Source organism: Loxodonta africana, chromosome 8 (assembly GCF_030014295.1).
Source record: "Loxodonta africana isolate mLoxAfr1 chromosome 8, mLoxAfr1.hap2, whole genome shotgun sequence".
Taxonomy (NCBI): Eukaryota; Metazoa; Chordata; class Mammalia; order Proboscidea; family Elephantidae; genus Loxodonta; species Loxodonta africana.
The window spans coordinates 95,922,048-95,944,009 of NC_087349.1; the positions used below are offsets into that span (position 1 = coordinate 95,922,048).

General features: G+C 41.6%; 1 protein-coding gene across 2 annotated transcripts in view; it reads left to right on the forward strand.

Annotated features, from left to right (window-relative positions):
• The window catches only part of NPSR1 (neuropeptide S receptor 1), a 232,989-nt gene that overhangs the window by 196,704 nt on the left and 14,323 nt on the right, over positions 1-21,962 (forward strand). For both annotated transcript variants that reach the window (XM_064290132.1, XM_010587176.3), the window contains 2 exons: positions 2,298-2,499; positions 17,174-17,250. In XM_064290132.1, the coding sequence (XP_064146202.1) occupies positions 2,298-2,499; positions 17,174-17,250 (279 nt within the window). The remainder of the gene's footprint in view (positions 1-2,297; positions 2,500-17,173; positions 17,251-21,962) is intronic.

Genomic DNA, 21,962 nt, shown 5'->3' on the forward strand with positions numbered 1-21,962 from the left:
TGGAGTTTGGTGTAAACACTGAAAAATTATTATATTATCAGTGCTGTTCAAACTGTGCTTCACTGACCCCCAGAGGACTCCTTTTCTCTGTTTTTGTGGCATTGCCTCAGGGCAGGCCTGGGGGCTCTGGGTGCTACCCAATTTCAGCCTAAGCTCCCTGAGGCCCCTGTACCTTTCTATACTGGGCTCAACATAAAATTATATTTAAAGAAGGAATCCTACTGACTGAAAACATCTGAACGCCATTTGTGTCGATGTAGATTTCTTGACACAAAAAGATGGTCCTAATGTTTGTTTCAGAGAACAAAACTAGGCTACAGAGCAAAAGGTATATTATGATCTCATTTTATATATGTAATTTAGATAATATGTATGTATGCATATCAAAATTTCAAGTGGCTATTTCTGTGTGGTGGCACTATGGACTTCTTTCTTTTTGCCTATTTGTATTTCCTGATGTTTCTGTGATCACTACGTGTTACTTAGTGATTAAAAGAAGCACATGTGTTGCATAGACAGGGAGAAGACAAAAGCAAAGAAGTATAGCATTGGACAAGAACAGATGAAAGATTCTGACTAACCAGTGACAGAAGCAGCCACTTTGGAGGACACAGGAGACAGTCCACCCAATATTCTAACCTGTATTTCACCTGTTCAGTCCCTGAGCACTCATTCTCCATGGCAGATGGGCTCAGTTGCCTGGAAGGCCAGCAGTCTACCTGCCATTGTATGTTTACAGGCTGTACACTTGACCCCTATTGGTAGTACCCCTGCAATGCTTGGCTGCCTAGAAGCCTAAGATAGTGGGGATTTCCCAGTACAGCCCAGCATCAACATGAGAAAATCAACTACAAGCATGTGCCCTGATTGGGAAAACATTTTCTGGTCCCTTGGTAGAGTTTATTCGAAAGCATAGTGTCCTGCTTCTTTAAATCCAGTTATTTCCATGTCCATCCCACTTAAAAGTGAATGTACCGTTTCCTCAAGCAGAAGCTGAGTGGGCCCCAGGAGTCACAGATTGCCCCAAAAGTCCAGGCTGTAGAACCTACACAAGTAGGTAAAGTGGGTGGTACAAATAATTAACATGCTTGGCTGCTAACTGAAAGGTTGTAGGTTCAAGTCCACCCAGAGGAACCTCAGAAAAAAATGTCCTGGTGATCTACTTACAAAAAATCAGCCATTGACAACCTGTGAAGCACTGTTCTACTCTGATACTCATGGGGTCGCCATTGAGTCAGAACTGACTCGATGGCAACTCATTGTTTTTTTGTTTTTTAACCAGTGAAAGAACAAGGCCATGCAGGAACAATTACTAATGTTGCCAAGGTCCTTAGAAACCCACCAACCTTTAACCTTGTCACCAAGAAGAAAACCCCTCCAGCCACACCACCTGCTCTGTTAATCCCATTGTGCTCAATGCTTCCTCCCTGACCCAAATTCCCATTGCTGCCCTTCAAGCTAGGGCTTGGTTTGAACTCTGGTTTCCAGACCAAATTCAGTGTTCTTTCTCTGCCCCACAACTCCTTCCTTGTACCTACAAAGAAAAGAAGGTAAGCTTGGCCCACTTATTTTGTTTAGATTCCTTAACATTTAACCAAACCAAAACAACCAAACCCATTGCCAAGAAATCGATTCCAACTCATAGCAACCCTATAGGACAAAGAACTGCCCCACAAGGTTTCTAAGAAGCAGCTGTTGGATTCAAACTGTCGACCTTTTGGTTACCAACTGAGTTCTTAACCACTGTGTCAACAACCCTCAAATGCTGCCCTAGTACATGGTAGCACTAAGTACAATAGAAGAAAGCCAGACAGACCAAAGGCCCTGTCCCTGCCTGTGTGGAGTCAGTGAGGTCAGAAAGGCTGAGCATATGTAGGTAGATACAATATAGTATTTGCAAAGTGACCTATCAAATGTGTATGATACTAACTGAGCTCCTTAACACTAGAGGATTGGATACAGCAACATTTCAAGGGTCAGGTGGGTAAATCAGGGAAGAAGGGACTAGCGGTGACTTCATGCCAGCAATGTGCTAGCTTCTGTAAAAAGCATTCTCTTTTTAATCCTTACATCAGCCCTCTATACTAAAAAAGCCAAACCCACTGCCATCAAGGTCATTCTGACTCATAGCAGCCCTATATTATTATCCCCATTTTATACATGAGAAACTGAGGCTCTGAAAGGCCCTGAGAGGCCCAGGGTGACTCACACAGCTGTCATTGTCCACACTAGACTCTGGGTGTGCTTCCCAAGGATGCTTCCAGATGTCCAGGCATCTCTCTCTTTTCTTTGAGCAGAGAAGCAAGCCAAGGTCCTCATTGTGATTGCCTGGAGCCTCTCATTCCTGTTCTCCATTCCCACCCTGATCATATTTGGGAAAAGGAAACTCTCCAATGGAGAAGTGCAGTGCTGGGCCCTGTGGCCTGATGACTCCTACTGGACACCATACATGACTATCGTGGCCTTCCTGGTGTATTTCATCCCTCTGACCATCATCAGGTAAGAGGCTGCTGGGCACACAGGGGCTTCCCTAGTCCACCAACTGCCACTCTCCTCTCCTACAGGTCACACATTGGTCCTAGTGTCCTTGAGGAACTGGTCAGTCCACAAGATTTTATCTAAGTCCCATTCCTCCAAAGTAGAGTAAGGAAGAAGGAACTAACATTTTCTAAGTATGTGTTATAGAGCAGGCATTGTGCTAAGTGGCCAATGGTTATCCCATGAACTACATGGCAACTCTGTGAAAGAGCTACTGTTGTTCCCATTTTATAAATGATAAAACTCAAGCTCAGAGACGTAATTTACCCAGCACCACGCAAAATTTAAACTGAAGTTTGATTTCATATCTTGTTATTCTTCCTTTATCATGCGGTCTTTCTCAAGGCATAGTACCAGTTTTAGAGATCTTATTACTGGAAAGATAAATACACTTGAAACAAAACTGAACAAAAAAGCACAGTATACACTAATATGCTAATGCATGTGTGCAGTGAAGGTAGAGTGCAGTGAGGACAGGCGTATGAGTTCCCTAGAGCTGCTATAACAAAATACCACAAACTGGGTAGCTTGTAAGAAAAAAATGTATTGTCTCACAATTCTGGAGGCTGGGAGTCTGAAAGCAAGGTATTGGTCCTGTTGAGTTTTCCTAAGGCTTTGAGAGAGAATCTGTTCTATTCTTCTCTTCAGCTTCTGGTAGTTCCAGGTGTTTCTTGGGTTGCAGCTACAGCATCATATGGTGTCCTTCCTCTGTCTGTCTGTCTCTTTTCCTTTTATAAAGGCCACTACTCTGATGGGATTAGGACCCCCACTACTCAGCCTGACCTCTTGTTAATTTAACTGATAACCTCTCCAAGGTCACTACTTCCAAAGAACGTCACATTCACAGGTACCAGGAGTTAGGATTTCAACCGAGAAAAAATTTACTTTTTAGGAGTGGGGCACAATTCAATCCACAACAACAGGTTATACAGGGAACACTTCTTGGGAGCCACCACTGAAAGAGGGGAGGATTGAGAAAGGTGGAGATGATGTGGGCTTACTGATGATAGGAGGCCAGAGGGCACTCAGGGCCAGTGATTGCATAGACAAGCAGTTGCCATTGGAGGCTAGGCTGTCAATAAGCTTCTTGTAGTGGCTGGGATGAGCTCAACTGTGAAGGGTCTTGGCAATCAAGCCATAGAATGTTCCCTGTGTTCTACAACCAATTGTCTTTCAGTATAGAGGCACACAATGATCTGGTGCAGGGTCTCAATTGGCCATGTGGCATGATCACCCTCTGAAATGGTGGCTGTGCATCTGTGGATGAGCAGGAAATTGCAGGGAGGTACCTGGTATGTTGAGTGTGTGCATGTTGGTCTTACATCTTGAGTGCCCTCAAGCCTACCATAGTGTGTCACACAATATGTCCTGGGTGAAGAAGGAGTAACAGTTATGTTTTTGATAGTATAAACAATGCTATGGGTTACTTGTACTTACATTGTACTTTATTTTATTGTACTTTATTGAAGTACTTAATTATATTGTATTTAAAATTGTACAGGCAGGCAGTGTCAATGGAAGAAAGGTTGGTAATAAACTTCTAATGGCCAGAGTGAGGTAGAACTCATTTGAGTGGAATTTCTAGAGCAAAGGTAATGCTCATTTTAACACTTGTGATGCATGCTAACAAACTGCCATCTAGAAAAGACGTACTGCCAACAGCATCAAAGAGTCCTTGCTTCTCTTCACCCATTCCAACGGAAGATATTACTGTTTCTTCATTAAATCTTTGCCAACCTAATAGGTTAAAAAGTATCTCCTTTTAATATGCATTTCTTTGATTATTGAGGTGGCTGAGCATTTTTCAAGTGTTTTCCGACATTATGGATATCACCCAGCCTTGGTCTTTACTCATCTTTAATCTCACAAAATATTAAACCTGGGAGAAATATTATCCATTATATAGTCTAACTCCTGAATTTTTCGCAAGAGTAGACCTGGGGCTAACAGAAGTTAATGACTTGCTCCCCATCAGAGGTGGAGCTGAGTGGGAACAGGGTGTCCCCGACAGCCAGCCCAGCAGCCTTTCTATGATTTGCTCTTGTCCAGTCATCTCCATCTCTGCTGAATCAAAAATGTAACATCTACATTGTATTTCAAAAGGAGCCCTGGTGGCACAGTGGTTAAAGTGCTAGGCTGTTAACCGAAAGGTTGGCAGTTAGAACCCATCAGCTGCTCCACAGGAGAAAGATGTGGCAGCCTGCTTCTGTAAAGATTACAGCCTTGGAAACCCTACAGGACAGTTCTACTCTGTCCTATAGGGTCACTGTGAATCGGAATGGACTCTACAAAAGTGGGTTTGGTTTTGACCACTCACTTCTCCACCAAGTAGAACTTGGAAGGAAGCTTGAAGGGAAGATAAAGGTTATTTAGACAGCCAATCAAGGATAAGTGAAAGATTGAAGAGGCTAAGGCAGCAGTGAGAAGCAATTGGAAGGAAGTGGTTCATGCCATCACAGGCAACTGACAAGCATCGATTTCTTCAGCAGCTGTTATGCTTGCCTCACTCCTGATTGATTTCCCCTCAGCTCAGGTGGAATCAGCTGCTTGCACAAACCACACCACTCACAAAGTACTGTCTGGGCAGATCTGTCACTGTGGGTCTTTCACTGTCTGAAATTTCCCCCATTAATTCAGGCTGCATTGTCCCACCAGGGTCTCTCCTCAAACGTGCTCTAGCCCAATGTGTGCTTTTTTCTTTAGCATCCCTGGAAAAGCATAATATAAATTGTTGATTAAAGGGGATGGTTCCAAAAGTGGGTCTCACTCAGCTGTCATCAGGCTGTTATTGTTAGTCGCCGTTGAGTCAATTCCGGCTGATGGCGACTCCATGCCTGCAGAGTAGAACTGCTCCATAGGGTTTTCAAGGCTGTGAACTTCCTGAAGCAGATCTCCAGGCCTGTCTCCTGAGGCATCTTTGGGTGCGTTTGAACCACCTACTTACTAGCTGCTTAGCCATTTGCACCACCCAGGGGCCTACTTAACAAAGTCCCACCCTTTGCTCCTTGCTGCCAGCTGTGGAGGAGCCTTGAAGACTCAGTTCTGCCTCCCTCTGGCCTTGTCCTTGAGCTTCACCAAAGCATTTCCTGACTGACAACATGGCTACTCATCAGTTGTTGCCTTCAGTCTTCTGCCATCTCTGAGTGTGGCTCCTTCCAGTGAGGAAAGCGCTACTCTCTGGGGGACATCCTATCCTCTACTATCTTTCAGCTTCTTCTCCCTTCTTGAACCAAAATCAGGCCCAGGAGGAATTTTGTGGGGAACTTGTTTCTCAACTAATTCCTGGTACAAGTTGCTACAGTTTCACATGTCTCAGAGCTAAGATTCAACTCCTTTATTTTGTTTGTTTTCTTTCTTCCTCAACCACAATTTGGCCCCCTAAACTGGATCTGTCCCCTGTGCCTTTCTTAGATGTAGAGAATAGAGATAGAGATATCCGTTGCTTTCGAGTTAATTCTGACTCATAATGACCCTATAGGACAGAGTAGAACTGCCCCATGGGGTTTCCAAGGAGTGCCTGGTGGATTCAAACTGTCAATCTTTTGGTTAGCAGCCGTAGCTCTTAACCACTACACCACCAGGGCTTCCTAGATATAGATATAGATATACATATAAATATAAAATTATGTATAAATTTATATATTATGTAATTATATATATTTTCATGTATTTATATATAAAAATCATATAATTATATATAAATCCCTGGATATATATATATATCTCTCTGGGTAGTGTGAACAGTTGAGCACTCGGCTAGTAACAGAAAAGTTGACAGTTCAAATCCACCTAGAGGTACCTAGGAAGAAAGGCCTGGTGATCCACTTCCAAAAGATTACAGCCATTGAAAATCCTACGGAGCACAGGTCTCTGACAAACATAGGGTTGCCATGGGTCATAATCGACTTGGCAACAACTAGATACACACACACATCTTTACCGACTTCACAGGTAAGGAAAAAAAACTAGCATTTTTTGCTTTAACTTGCATTCTTTCATTACAAATGAGATTAAACACTTTTATATGGTTATTATCATTTTTGTTCCTTTTTAAAATTCTTTTACCCATTTTTCTGTTTAAACACTTTGTTTTCTGTGCTCTTTACCTTTTGAAAAACTTTATATAATTTTATAATTATGTTATATGATTATATATAACTATATAAAAATATATTATTTTATAATTATATAATATATATAATATAAAAGCAAACCACTGCCGTCGAGTCAATTCCAACTCATAACGACCCTATAGGACAGAGTAGAGCTGCCCCATAGAGTTTCCAAGGAGTGCATGGAGGATTCGAACTGCTGACCTCTTGGTTAGTACTTAACCGTAGTACTTAACCACTATGCCATCAGGGTTTCCATAATATAATATGTAATATATAATTTTTTTTTTTTTATGTTGTAAAAATTTCACTGATTTGTCATTTGCCTTTCATGTTGAATCTGTTTTCAGCTAACAGTGACTGGCCTAATTAAGAAAAAGGAGAGAAAGGACAAATAACTAAAATTAGAAATGAGAAAAGCAAATGACCAGATACAAAAATTAAAAGAATCATGTAGGAAAGCACTTTGTAAATCCTTATATAAACACATGCGACAATCTGAATGTAATGAACATGGCTTTTTAAAAATACACAGACATCTTAAACTTTAGTGTGTTCTTATCTACTCATCTTTTTCTTTACATTTTTACATTTCATATCATCCTTAGGAAAGTGTCCCTTCCACATATTTACAATAAATATTTCTCTGTACTTTTATTTAATGTTTTTATTATTTTATTTTTTTAATTATTCTGAAATAATTTCAGTATTAGGAATGTGTTAAGAACCTGAGATATAAAAGTATTTTAATTGGTTTGACAATTGTTTCTGTGCTATTTATTTTTGATGTTAGCAGTGAGTCTGGGATTTAAGTTGAATTTTTTTCTTAATGCTCAGTCATTTTTCCCGACATCATTTACTGAATAATCTATCCCTTTTTTACGGATTGAAATGTCAATCCTATCACATAGACATTTATAGTATTAAATATTTTTATTGTCTCTGTACTTGCTATTATCTTCGATGTATTTGCTTGCTTTTTTGGCATGAATATCTCATGGTTTTAGTTATTGGTGCTTTATATACATTTAATATCTGCTAGGAACAAGGTTACTTGTCTTTTTGAAAGATTCTCTGGCTGCTCCCGGGTAAGTGGCTGCTACACCTTCATGTACCCACTACTCCAGCCACTGCAAAGTATCTATTATTTCCTGAAACACCACACTCATCTCATCCCTGTGTCTTTGTACACGTCACTGCTTATCCCTGAATGCACTTCCAAACTTAACCTGCCTTCTTTCTGGCAAATTACTGCACATTCTTCAGGTCCAATTTGAATACCAGCTTCACAGGGAATGTGTCCCTGCCAACCCTAGGCCAAGTGGCAACTCAGGTGTGCATTGCCCTAGCCTTCAACCTTGGTCGCTGTCCAGGCCACCATTAATGCTTCATGGACGTTTAATTGCCTGCTTGTGTGGCTGTATCTCGTGAATACATGGACTGTGGCTCTTAATTTCTCTATTCCAAATCTGGCACATTTACGATACTTCATAAATTTTGGATTGAATGAACATATGCACCTGACTGATAACCTTCACCAGCCACACATCGCACAACAGACATGACCCACAGCCAAGTCACTCTGTCTCCCTCTCTCTCTCTCTTTCTCTGTTTCTCATTTTTTTTCTCTCTCTCAGGCACACACCCTCCTCCGAAACACTATAGAAATTGCAGGCTATATAGTATCTAGATCAGGATCTGAGATGTGGCAGGTCCTCCATAAATCTATCTGAAAGGAAAAAAAGACAGAAGGAAGAGAAGGAGGGAAGGAGGAAGAACGGAGCTGTATTGTGTGCAGCAAACTCTCACAAGAGCTACGTATTCATAAAGATCTAGCTTCTCCATCATCAACTAAATCAGGCTCCCAGGACTTGAAACCATAGTGACTGACAGCAAAGGCAATTAAGCTGTTTTTCTGGGTCAAAACAACTCCTGCTGTTTTCAAAATTCACTTGACATAACTGTCTAACTGTTGTTGCAGAGGTTATTAGCCCTGGTGTAATTGCTTTACTTTAGCTGTGATATTTTCTTGCTACCTAATTGATTTCTCGTTCTCCCATCATTTTTGTCTCTGTGTGATAAGGTAGAGGCATAAAAGACCCATAGCTAACAAGTACAAAGAAATAAGTGGAAAAAAGCAGATTTGTCATGGAGCACTGATTTGTAATATATGAAAAAAATCTATTTTGTTTGAGGATTGAAGATCAGGCTGTGGAAAGCTCCATGCTGGGGTTGGCACAGCTTTGAAGCAGAGAACAATGGTGGGTAAGAGAGTTCTTAGGGCCTGACAAGCCCTGCCAGAGAATGAGGCACAAGGCCAAGGAGGATGACAGGACCCAAGCCAATCCATCATGAGTAAAGGAAGTGACATCGTACATACATATTGTAATCTGTGGGGTGGAAGAACTTATGTCTAACAAAAAAGCCTTTCTCACTAGTGTGCTAGGTTACAGTAGACATTTGTAGTTGAATTCCTAACAGCTATTCCACTTCTACCGCAGAAGAGTAATCTAAGCCACTCATGGCAACACCCTCCCCCTGCACATGAATGCTTCAGAATAGGCACATGATCCAATTCTAGCCAACAAGGTGTGAGAAGATGTCTTCTGAGAAGTTTTCGAAAAAGCGTTCCCCATTCTTAAGAAAGAAGTCCAGGAAAGGATAACTTCTTTTCTTCTTCTGGACATTGTTGTTTCTGGATTAACACCTGGAGCTGCTCTAGTCTGATTTAAGAAGACCTACACTGAGGAGGGGAAATCCTGATGGCGTAGTGGTTAAGTGCTATGGCTGCTAACCAAAGGCTCAGCAGTTCGAATCACTCCTTGGAAACTCAATGGGGTAGTTCTACTCTGTCCTATAGAGTCGCCATGAGTTGGAAGTGACTTGATGGCAATGGGTTGGGTTACACTGAGGAGGAAAGAGAGAGACATGGAAGGTATACAAGTTTTTGAAATCAATCCTAGACCCTACCCTACTTTTGACATTGTAATGATGGGAGAAACAAAATATTCTAATTGCTTAAGTCAATTTGAGTGGAGCATTTTCTGCAACTTGATGACAACAGCATTGTCATACACTGCTGTCCATACTTGCTGGTCCAAGACATCAGTGAATTCATCTGAATGACTGAATGCTTCAGAGTGAACTCTTCTTCTGGTAGTTGTAGAAAATCTCTTAATTTCTTCTGGTACCTGTAGGAAATCTGTTAATTTAGTGATACCAAGTGAGTTACTAAAGGCATCCCATTGTCTTTCTCAGTCCTTGGGGCCCATCAAACTTGGTTCAATGGACTGTATATATCAGAATTTGAAGTTTTTCTTAGTTCCTCAAGTATCAACCTGTTCCTCCATTTTCCCACAAAGCTTGCTTCTTCTTTCATACCTTCCTGAGCTCAACTATACACGGATATGCTTATAGAAGTCAAGGCCCTATTACACACCCTTATACCATCCTGCATTTTTATCTTCATAGCACATAAAAAATAAAAATCTGTTTCTGTAGAGTCAATTTTGATTCATGGCATGTCAGATAGAACTCTGTTCCATAATGTATTTAGTAACTGATTTTTCAAAAGTAGATCACCAGGCCTTTCTTCCAAGGTACCTCTAGGTGTCTTCCAACTGCCAACCTGTCAGTTAGTAGCCAAGCATTTAACTGTTTACACCACCCTGGGACTCCTTCATAGCATTTGTTAGGTGCTGTCAAGTCAGTTCCAACTCATAGCCAGCCTATGGAAAACAGAAGGAAACACTTTCTGGTCCTGCACCATCCTCACAGTCATTATGCTTGTTGCATAACTGTTGCAACCACTATGTCAATCCATCTCCTTGAGGGTCTTCCTCTTTTTCTCTGACCCTCTACTTTACGAGGCATGACATCTTTCTCCAGGGACTTGTCCCTCCTGATAATATGTCCAAAGTATATGAGACAAAGTCTCACCATCCTTGCATCTGATGAGCATTCTTGTACTTCTTCCGTGACAAATTTGTTCGTTCTTCTGGAAGTCCATGGTATAAGCAATATTCTTCACCTATACCATAGTTCAAAGACATCAATTCTTCCCAGGTCTTCCTTATTCATTGTCCAGCTTTTGCACGCACACGAGGTGACAACACTGTGGCTTGGGTCAGGTGCACTTTAGCTCTTAAGGTGACATCTTTGTTTTTTAACACTTTAAAGAGATCTTTTGTAGAAGATTTGCCCAAATTCAATGTGTTGTTTGATTTCTTGACTGCAGCTTCAATGGGCATTGATTGTGGATCCAAGTAAAATAAAATCCTTGACAACTTCTGTATTTTCTCCGTTAATCATGATGTTGCTTACTGGTCCGGTTGTGAGGATTTTTGTTTTCTTTATATTAAAGTGCAATCCATACTGAAGACTGTAGTCTTTGATCTTCATCAGTAAGAATTTTCAAGTCCTCTTCACTTTCAGCAAGCGAGGTTGTGTTATCTGCATAATGCAGGTTGTTAACGAGTCTTCCTCCAATCCTGATGCTTTGTTCTTTATATAGTCCAGCTTCTCGGATTATTTGCTCAGCATATAGATTGAATAAGTATGGTGAAAGGATACGACCCTGTCACACATCTTTCTTGACTTTTACCCACACAGCATCCCCTTCATCTGATCGAACGACTGCCTCTTAGTCTAAGTACAGGTTCCTCATCAGCACAGTTATGTCTTCTAGATTCCCATTCTTTGCAATGTTATCCATAATTTGTTATGATCCACACAGTCAAACGCCTTTGCATAGTCAATAAAACAGAAGTAAACATTTTTATGGTATTCTTTAATTTCAGCCATGATCCCTCTGACAGCAATGATATCCCAGGTTCCACGTCCTCTTCTGAATCTGTCTTGAGTTTCTGGCAGTTCCTTGTTGATATTCTGCTGCAACCATTTTTGAATGATCTTCAGCAAAATTTTACTTGTGTGTGATATCAATGATATTGTTCAATAAACTCCACATTCAGTTGGATCACCTTCTTTGGAATGGGTACAAATATGGATCCCTTCCAGTTGGATGGCCCAGTGGCTGTCTTCCAAATTTCTTGGCATAGACAAGTGAGCACTCCCACCGCTGAATCCGTCTGTTGAAACATCTCAGTTGGTATTCCATCAATTCCTGGAGACTTGTTTTTTGCCAATGCCTTCAGTGTATCTTGGACCTTTTCTTTCAGTACCATCAGCTCTTGCTCATATGCTACCTCCTGAAATAGTTGAACATTGACCAAGTCTTTTTGGTACAATGACTCTGTATATTCCTCTCATCTTCTTTTGATGTTTCCTACATCATTTAATATTTTCCCCATAACTCATTGCCGTCGAGTTGATTCTCACTCATAGCAGCCCCATAGGACAGAGTAGTACTGCCCCATAGGGTTTTCAAGGAGCAGCTGGTGGATTCAAACTGCCAACCTTTTGGTTAGCAGCCCTAGCTGTTAACCACTGTGCCACCTTCAATATTGCGAATTGAGGCTTGAATTGTTTCTTCAGTTCTTTCATCTTGAGAAATGCTGAGTGTGTTCTTCCCTTTTGTTTTTCTACCTCCAGGCCTTTGCACATTTCAATACTTTACTTTGCCTTCTGCAGCGGCCCTTTGAAATCTTCTGTTCCACTCTTTTACTTTGTTTCTTCCGTTCATTTTAGCTACTTGACATCCATTCAGAGTCTCTTCTGACATCCATTTTGGTCTTTTCTTTCTTTCCTGTCTTTTTAATGACTTACTCCTGTCTTACTTTCTTTATGCATGATGTCACTCCACAACTTGTCTGGTCTTCAGTCATTAGTGTTCAGTGCATCAAATTTATTCTTGAGATGGTCTCTAAACTCAGGCGAGATATACTCAGGGTCATACTTTGGCTCTCGTGGACTTGTCCTAATTTTCTTCAGTTTCAACTTGAACTTGCATATGAGCAATTGATTGTGTGTTCCATAGTTGACCCCAGCCTATGTTCTGACTGATAATATTATTGAGCTTCTCCATTGTCTCTTTCCACAGATATAGTCGATTTGATTCCTGCGTATTCTATCTGGCGAGGTCCACGTGTATAGCACTTAGCTCCTTTCTAATCATATATTCCCTGTGTCCTCATTTTATTATTTTCTATCTCCTCAGATAAGATGTAAGGTCCATAAGGACAGCGGCTATATTTGTTTTGCTTACTACAATATCTTCAATAGCTCACCTGGGACAAAGTAGTTGATCAGAGAAATATTCATAACATTAATAAGTTAATTAAGGACGAGAGATAGTTTGGTCCAGGGAGTGGCCTTAAGACCCCTGCTAGGAGAAGAAGGAAAAGGGCCTGGGCAAGTAATACAAGATCAGCTCCCCCCACCCCACCCCCCAATGCTTGGCAGAGCATATGGGGCAAATGACTTCTAATGAGACCTGCAGGGCATAACTGAACATCATCCTCAAGCTTCAAATATGAGGGCCAAGAAAGCCCATTGCCAGAGAAGGGGCTTTAGCCCCCTCTGGCCCTGAGGGTCCAAGCTGACGATTGCTGTCCATTAGGACCCCAGCCCTGTGCTGGGCCCTGCGGGGCCAAGGAGGGGGCACTTGTGGTCTGAATGGAATGCTGTATGTTGAAAGCATTGTAGGTAAAGCAAATTCTCTGTTCTGTCTCCAGTGTACTTCTCACACATAATCCAGAACCAGGACTCAGGAACTGGCCTCAGGGATCCTCCTAAAACATTTCAGCAAGGCCTTCTGCTGGCTTGGGCCCTCACACTCTCCTACTGCTGTGAAGGAAAACAGGCCCACAAATTTGAGAAATAAATCAACCTATTACAGGGAAGAGACACTTTCCTCAATCTGGGAAATCTTTCAGTTTTCTGATTTTTCAGAAGTGTCCAGAGAAGCCAAACATGTTCAGAGAATGAAGATAGATGAAAAAAGTAGAAGTTGTAGCCAAGAGAATGGAGATGCTTTCCCTCAGCTCTGTTTATGAAAGTAGACTATTTCTAGATCTCACTGACTTTCAATTACCACAGACAAATCTCAACGTAGCGAAAGTTATACCACCATGAAGGAGTCCCAAGGAAGGAGGGGTTCATTTACGTGGAGAACAAGGCAGCTCAGAAAGGTTTCATAGCAAAGGGAAGTACAGAGAATGGACAAAAAAGGATAAGAATGCATTCCAAGAAAAAGGCACAGCAGGAGCAGGGAGATGGAAGGTGACAGAATTCTTGTTACCTGAAGTCTACTGTCTAAGAAGCATGGAGTCAGGGTTTGTTTGGTTGATCTACTCCTGGCAGGCTTCCAGACATAGGGGAAATGTGGGAAGGGAAATAGGGGAGTAGGGTAGGCAGGGTGATGATGACAAAGGTGAGGAAGGCAGAGTCAGATTGTAGATGTTGGATGTCCTACTAAAGAGACGGGGATTGATCCTGTAGGAGAGTAGAGTTGCCAAAGGATCTTTAAGTCAAGGCCATTAAGCTCTCTGAGCTGGAGCTCCAGCTGTGATGGCAGTGTGGATGCTTAGGGATGGTGGCCAAGTAGAGGTGGTGAGAAGATTATGGGCATCGTCAGGCAAGAAACTATCAGGGTTTGAAGAGCAGAGTTGAAGACGAAGGTACAGATTATAGGGACGTATTGAAGGGACAATCCACAGAACTTGCTGAATAATTAGATAAAGGTAATGAGGAAGAAGAAGGAGACAAATACAATTCAGAGGTCTCTTTGATGTGTGACTTCTACACTCTGAGAAGTGCCTTTGTTTGGACAATAAGTGATAGGGTCACCTGGTTATTAAGTGTTTGCCCAGCAAACAGTAAAGCTGGATTTCCACTTGCCTGGTTGGTCGTGACAAAAAGAGGGGAAGGGAGTGACTTAGGCCCAAACCTCTAACACTTAAGACCTTTGTTCGTTTTTCCATTATACATAGGTATGGTTACTGGTCAATAAATATTTGAGTGATTAATTAAGTACTGGGGTTGTAATTGTAATACACCATTAACGCTTCATGTGGTTATAACCTTATATTTCATTTACCTGGAAAAGAACTTATGCTGTTCTAAGAAATAGTCAATTTAGGGTGAAGAATAGACTCAGTAATATTTTTGTTCTTCTTTTTTTTTTTCTTTAATACAGGCATACACACTCCAGAAAAGTCCTATGGGGTTGCTGGGGATGCTCCAAAAAGGCCCCGAGCTTTCCTGGAGTACTCAGAGGGGATCACTGAGCAGAATTGGAAAAAGCAATAAGAAAGCATAGGACTTGAACACAGTCATTAATTAAGCTATATTCCTGCAGATCATTAAAAGCAATTAGTGCCTTGTCAGCTACTGCGCACTAGAGCTCAGAGTTTTTTTAATCAATGTTTCTCAAGAGGGAGGGTTCTACAGCTTTAAAATAAAGCAGTGCTTTGTACCAAAGCTTTTGGTCAAGGCATTTAATGTATTTGAAACAGCAAATGACATTTTAAAAGGATGTAAGTTTTTATATTTATCAAAGAAGCCATAAAATATAAAATTTGATGATGCTTTTGAGTCATTAACAATGTTTTTCTGTTAGGCACAGACTATATTATGCAAGAGTGGGTATGATACACTGTAAAAAATAGGGAAGAAAGAGAGGAAAGGAAGCTACATTTATAGACTCTCTACTCATTTTCAAGCACTGTGCTTGATGCTTTGAATATTATCACATGATCCTCAGAAGAACACTTAAGAGGTTTGTATAATTAACACCATTTTACAGAATCGTAACCGAAGCTCATTGTATTGATTTTCTTTTGCTGCATAACAAATTGTCACAAATTTAGTGACTTGAAACAACACACATTTATTATCTTCCAGTCTCCGTGGGCCAAGAGTTCAGGCACGGCTTAGCTGGGTCCTCAGCTCAGGGCATCACAAGGTGCAATTAAATGTCAGTTAGGGCTGAGGTCCCACTGGAGGCTCAATGGGGGAAGGATCTTCTGTTGGAAGAATTAAACTTCTTGTGGCTATAGGATTAATGGAAGCTTGCTTCTTCAAAGCCAGCAATGGAGGGTGAGAGAGAAGAAGAAAGAGACATAGACAGACACAGAGAGAAAGATACTACTAGTAAGACAGGCACTACACTCTTATATAATCACATATTTCCCATCACTTTCATTTCACTGCATTGGTAAGAAGCAAGTCACGGGTTCTCTCCATACTCAAGGGAGAGGATTACACAAAGGTGAAAATAACAGAGGCAGAAACAAAGTCTATCCTTCACATTAAAACCAGTTCCCATAGAGCCGACTCCAACTCACAGTGAACACATGTGTTTTGGAGTAGAATTCTGATCCATAGGCTGATTTTTTTGGAAGTGTATCACCAGGTCTTTCTTCCGAGGTGCCTCTGGGTAGCCTTGAACTTTCAACCTTTCAGTTAGCAGCCAATTATATTAGCCATTCGCACCATCCACCATCTACTAAGATAGGTTAATGCCAAGCTCATACAACCAGCAAGTGGTAGCACTGGTTACAAACCTAGGTCTTTCTGACTCCACAGCCCATCTTCTTGGATTCCAATCCCAGCTGTACCTCTAACCACTTGAGTTACCTTGGGGAAATCCTTTAATTTCACCAGGTCCTAATCTCTTCACTTAAAAAATAAGTAGTTGCATCCACCTGATCGTTATGATCCTTTCACTTTCAATCTGCTGTGATTCTACAATCAGCAAGTATTGGTGGCAGGCATTGTCAAGAAACCCCTCCCAAACACCTAGCTCAATTGGCATAACATAGTTTATAATGAAAATGTTCTACTTCTTACTTTGGTGAGTAGTGTCTGCAGTCTTAAAAGCTTGCGAGTCGCCATCTAAGATACTCAACTGGTCTTACCGCATCTGGAGCAAGACAGACTGAAGAAAACCAAACATATACAGGTATGATTAGTCCAAATAACTAAGGGACCACAAGTACAACAACCTCCACCAGACTGAGCCAGCACAACTAGATGGTGCCCAGCTACCATCACCGACTGCTCTGATAGGGATCACAGCAGAGGGTCCCAGACAAAGCTGGAGAAAAACGTAGAACAAAATTCTAACTCACTCACGTACACGAAAGACCAGACTTGCTGGTCTGACAGAGATTGGAGAAACTCAGAGAGTATGGCCCCCAAACATGCTTTTAACTCAATACTGAAGTCACTTCTGAGGTTCACCCTTCAGCCAAAGGTTAGACAGGCCCATAAAACAAAATGAGACTAAATGAGCACACCAGCCCAGGGACAAGGACGAGAAGGCAGGAGGGGACAGGAAAGCTGTCAATAGGGAACCTAATGTCAAAAAGGGAAGAGTGTTGACATGTCATGGGGCTGGCAACTGATATCACAAAACAATATGTGTGTCGTTTCATTAGAAACTAATTTGCTCTGTAAACCTTCACCTAAAATACAATAAAAAATTTTTAAATAAAAAGAGAGAGAGAGACCCCTCCCTACACACCTCACCATCAGGGAAGTGGGAGTGGTCTTCTCTCTGTGTCCTTATAGTAGGGAGCCACCAGCCATTTTAATATTGTCTTTGGTCCTTTCCTCAGCGTCATCTATGGCATTGTGATCCGGACTATTTGGATTAAAAGCAAAGCCCATGATATGGTGATTTCCAATTGCTCAAGTAAGTGTCTAATCAGCATTGCCCAATTCTTGCCTAAATTTGCTTGTGCAGAGATTTTCTTCTAGCAAATGAGAACATGGGCCTGTTACATCAGGCCCAGCAAACAGAGCAGGCCCACCCAAAGCTGTCCTGGGCAGGCCCTGCCATCTCCGCTTGGCCTCCCTAAAAACTGGGAGAAGGAAGAGGGCATTTCAGGGCCAGCCAAGCTATGCCCACAGAGAGTCCCTCCAAATAGCCTGTGAGCCAGGATCCAAGGGTCACCCATTTTCCAGGCACGGCAGAGAAGCACCTTGGAGGACATTGGGGAAAAAAGAGAGCATTAGACACAGAGAACATCACGCATCCAGCAACATGAGGACAGACTTTTCTATTTGAAACTTACTGCCGTAGAATGGCAGCAAATCTACCCACAGAAAGATGGTGAACTCTAAGCCTATCGAGGCATATCTGTACTATCCCCACTGCCTCAGCACAGTAATTCACACCAGAACAAGCCAGAGGTCACCCACTACTCCCCTCCCAAAATTCAATTTCAGTAAACCTTACTGCAGTAAACCTGCTACACACCAGGCCCTGGCATGCAGAGGCTTGGCCTGCTTCCCAGACAAACCTTGCTGGGCCTGACTGAGGTCAACCTGGAGAAAACACAACAAACTACAGAGCCAGAAAGAGAGAGAAAGAACTCTTAGTTTTCCGTTTATTGTAATATAACTAGCTTTGTAGGAGGTGACTAGCTCTGCTGAGACTCCATGCTTTCTCCCATTCCTTCTCCCCCCACACACACAAACACATGTATGCACACACACAACACAGGTCCACACACACCAAAATACATATACACAGTCACATGCATAAACTTACACACCCACATATACCCATACCTACGTACACCCATATATACCCCACATATACACTTCATACACACACACACACTCACACACACACACACACACTGCACAGCTCCTGTTCATCTCCCTCCCTCTGGTCCAGTTTCCACACTCTGATTTTTCTAGAAGAGCAAGAATAGTCAGAAGGGATCCACACAAATGCATTCGTTTTATCCATTGTGAGTGACTCCAGTCAATGGATCGTCTGAAAACTTATTAGAAAGTTGAAGAAGTGTAATCTTCCTCTATCAGACAGCAAATAAAAACATCGACTACTACAGTTGTTGAAACAGGGCATTACTGTCATAGAATCACATGGACAGGGCACTAGATCAAAACAGGAACTCTAGAGGCAACCCAGGAATTGAGTGTTTGATGAAGTATTTCAAATTGATAGGAAATTATACTGTTCAATATTGGTGTTCAGACAACTATCTATCTATCTGGAAATCAATTGTTAAATTCCTACCTCATATGCTATAAAGAAATAAACTCATGATTAAAGGCTTAAATGAAAGAGAGAGGGGGGAAAAAGAGAAAGAAAGGAAAGGAAAAAGATAGAATCCTTGTTTTTATTCAGAAAAAATTGAAAAAGGGTCTGAATACCCTAGAATGAGGGAGACTGAGTATAATAATTCTATAGTCATACACATTGAAATAAGGGAGCCCCAAGTGATGAAATGTCTAAGTGCTCTCCTGCTAACCTAAAGGTCGTGGTTCAAACACACCCAGCAAGAGAAAGACATAGATCCATAAAGATTACAGCCTAGGAAACCCTATGGGGCCATTCTCCTCTGTCGCATGAGGTCACAGAGAGTCAAAATTGACTTAACAGCACCTAATAACAACAATGAAATACTACACCTTTCAAAATTATTGTCTAGTGTATGCTTATTGCCATAGAAAGATGTTCACAAGGTATTTGATTAAAAAGGAGAAAACAGTGTGGTATCACTTGTATAAATATGTGCAATATGATATATGGTAGAATATGTATGTGAAGGTATAGATGATGATGATAGTGAGACAGATTTAAGGAAGAGGTGAGGAAGGACAAATACTAAATGCTACAGTGATTATCTCTGAGTAGTAGAATTATAATTGATTTTTCTTTTTTCCCTTATCTATGTGTTCTAAAATTACATCGATTTTATACTATGAAATAATACCTCAGTGACCCTTTAGCCTAGGTAGACAGCTTTGGCCATGCCAAAGATCTGAATTTGGATTTTTAATTTTTTCATTGTGAGTTCTTCTTTTAGCCACCTGCCACCCTTCCTTCCAGAATATTCTTCCTCCCATATATATGCCAGCTGTGTATATGAGATATTCATTTGGGGTTGTTTTTAAAATCATCAGCTCTGACCTCTCCCCACAAAAGGTCATTTTCAATACATTTCTCTGTATAAACTTCACGCGTTAACTCTGAGAGGACCAGTGCTGAGATTGGTTTAAAATATCATTATTTTTCTTTGAACCTATGAATCCTTAAACCTCTGAAAGTTAGAGACTCCCATGCTCAGTGAATGGAAAATCGCCAAGATCAATATATCCTGATATACAGGTGGAATCATGATGGGAAATATCTCTAGGTATCACAGGCAATGAGGAAGCAGCCAGAGGCTGATATGAGTGTGTAAAAGGTGCCTCTACCTGAACTCAAATCTCTCCCTACTGAGTCTGCCATGATGCCTGAAATGCGCATCAGCAGAGCAGATCCTTTTCATTAAGACATTGTCTCTAGGGGGGCCCAGGAGAAGTACACGTGTTACCTGGACCAGGAAATGTGCAATATACGGGCATACACTGACCAAGTGAGCTAGCACTTAGCAGCTTGCATGACCATAGAATGATGGTGGTCAGGTCAAGCATGGTGGAACCAGACATTTAGGAAGGTCTGAGCTTTGGCTTGGGGTAGAGAGGGGGAGTAGGAAAAAAGGTCAAAGATCAGAACAGACAAGACAGAGAGATAGACAGAACATCCGTCAGCCATGTCACAAATCCTTTGATCCTCATAGCAACCTGCAAGGTGGTGTTATTATCTATCTTCCATAAATGGGAGACAAGCTCACAGGTTAAGGAATTTGCATATATTTCTATAGGCAGCAAGTGGTGTAGCCAGGACTTACATGCACACCTGATTGACCAGAAAGCCTACTTTTCCCCCCTAAATCAGGCAGCCTCCTAGGAGGGACTATCTAGAAAGAGGGGTAGTGGGCGGCTAAAAGAAGAACTCACAATGAAAAAATTAAAAGCCCCAATTCAGGTCTTTGGCATAGCCTTTTCTCCACCGCACTCTCTCCAGTGTTCTTCCTCCAGAGCACTATTCCAGCCTCATTTCCTAAAGAGGTTTGTTTTCGTTTCTTTAAAATCTGAAAGGCGGTACCTTACCAGTATGTGCAGAGCCCAATTTTGTTTAGGTCAGCCAAGGTCTTCCTGAACTTTGAGATTTAAATCAAACTGGCTTAAACCTCTGTCCTGTATTTTCTCCCAGTCCCAGAGGCTTGTGTTCTCCACCATGCCTAGTATCTCTGAACCCCACTCTCCCTGTCTCAGCTTTCTGTTTCCTCCACTTCAGGTTCAACTAGCCATGGACCCCATCCCATAGTCCTTAATTTTTCCAAGAACCACTCACCAGTGTGAGAAAAGTAGACATTGCTGGAGTGTTGGGGTGATGGAACGGTTTTAGACACCTCTGGTCTCCATATTCTCTCAACTACGCCATTACCTGTGGTATCTCCCACTCACCTTCTCAACAGGTCTTTCACCACTTTGGTTGAGCCTTTTCTCTCTCCAGAGTCCTCTCTTGTCTCCTTGATGCTAATATTCTCCAGTTTCTGCTCTCTCAGGCTCCCCTGACCTCCAGTCTCTGAAATGGAACAAATCCATTTAGGGATTTGTTTTCCCACTGATGTGCAGTATGCCATTACCCCTCCACAGAAGTGGAAAGGGCTATCAGTGTTTATTCTTTAATGCAATTTTAAATCTCCATTATACCTATTTTGCGGGTGTCTATATATATATTTTATATATATATATTTACATGGAAACCCTGGTGGCATAGTGGTTAAGTGCTACGGCTGCTAACCAAAGGGTCGGCAGTTCGAATCTGCCAGGCGCTCCTTGGAAACTCTGTGGGGCAGTTCTACTCTGTCCTATAGGGTTGCTATGAGTTGGAATCGACTCGACGGCCCTGGGATATATTTACATTATCATCAAAGACCTTCTGGAATGAGGGGCAGCTGGTATTTTCAAAAGCCCATACATTGTCTATTCGTAAATGGAACTCATTTACTTTTTTTCTATCTGTCATGGCAGCCAAGCAGCTCTGGAGTTGGCTGGTAAATAGAGTCTCCAGTGGTATTAACATGCCAGGATTACTGCTTATCAACAAGCTGACATTAGCAATGATTAGTGTGAACAGAAGCTCACTTTGTAAACACTGGCTGCAAAACTCAAGCCATCCTTAGTTTAAGAACCACTGTTCTTGATGACAAATATGAAATATGTCCATCCTCCCCCCACTCTAAGGCTGACAGAAGAAAAAAAGAGAGAGAGAACTGTTTAACAAATCATCTAAAGACTTCCCCCACAAACAAGTTATACAGGCCAGAGATAGAGCAGATGAGGTTTCCAATCTTGTAAATTACCTTTCACCAGTGAGCATGCTCCCAATGCCCAGGAATAGCTATGCCTATAAAACAGAACATTCACTGCATGGGAGCTGGAGACTGGGGAGGTACAACCTTGAAATAGAAAAAGTATGTATCTGGATGTAGCTGTTTCTGGCCATTATGTCTTGGGAAACATGATGTAACCCAAATT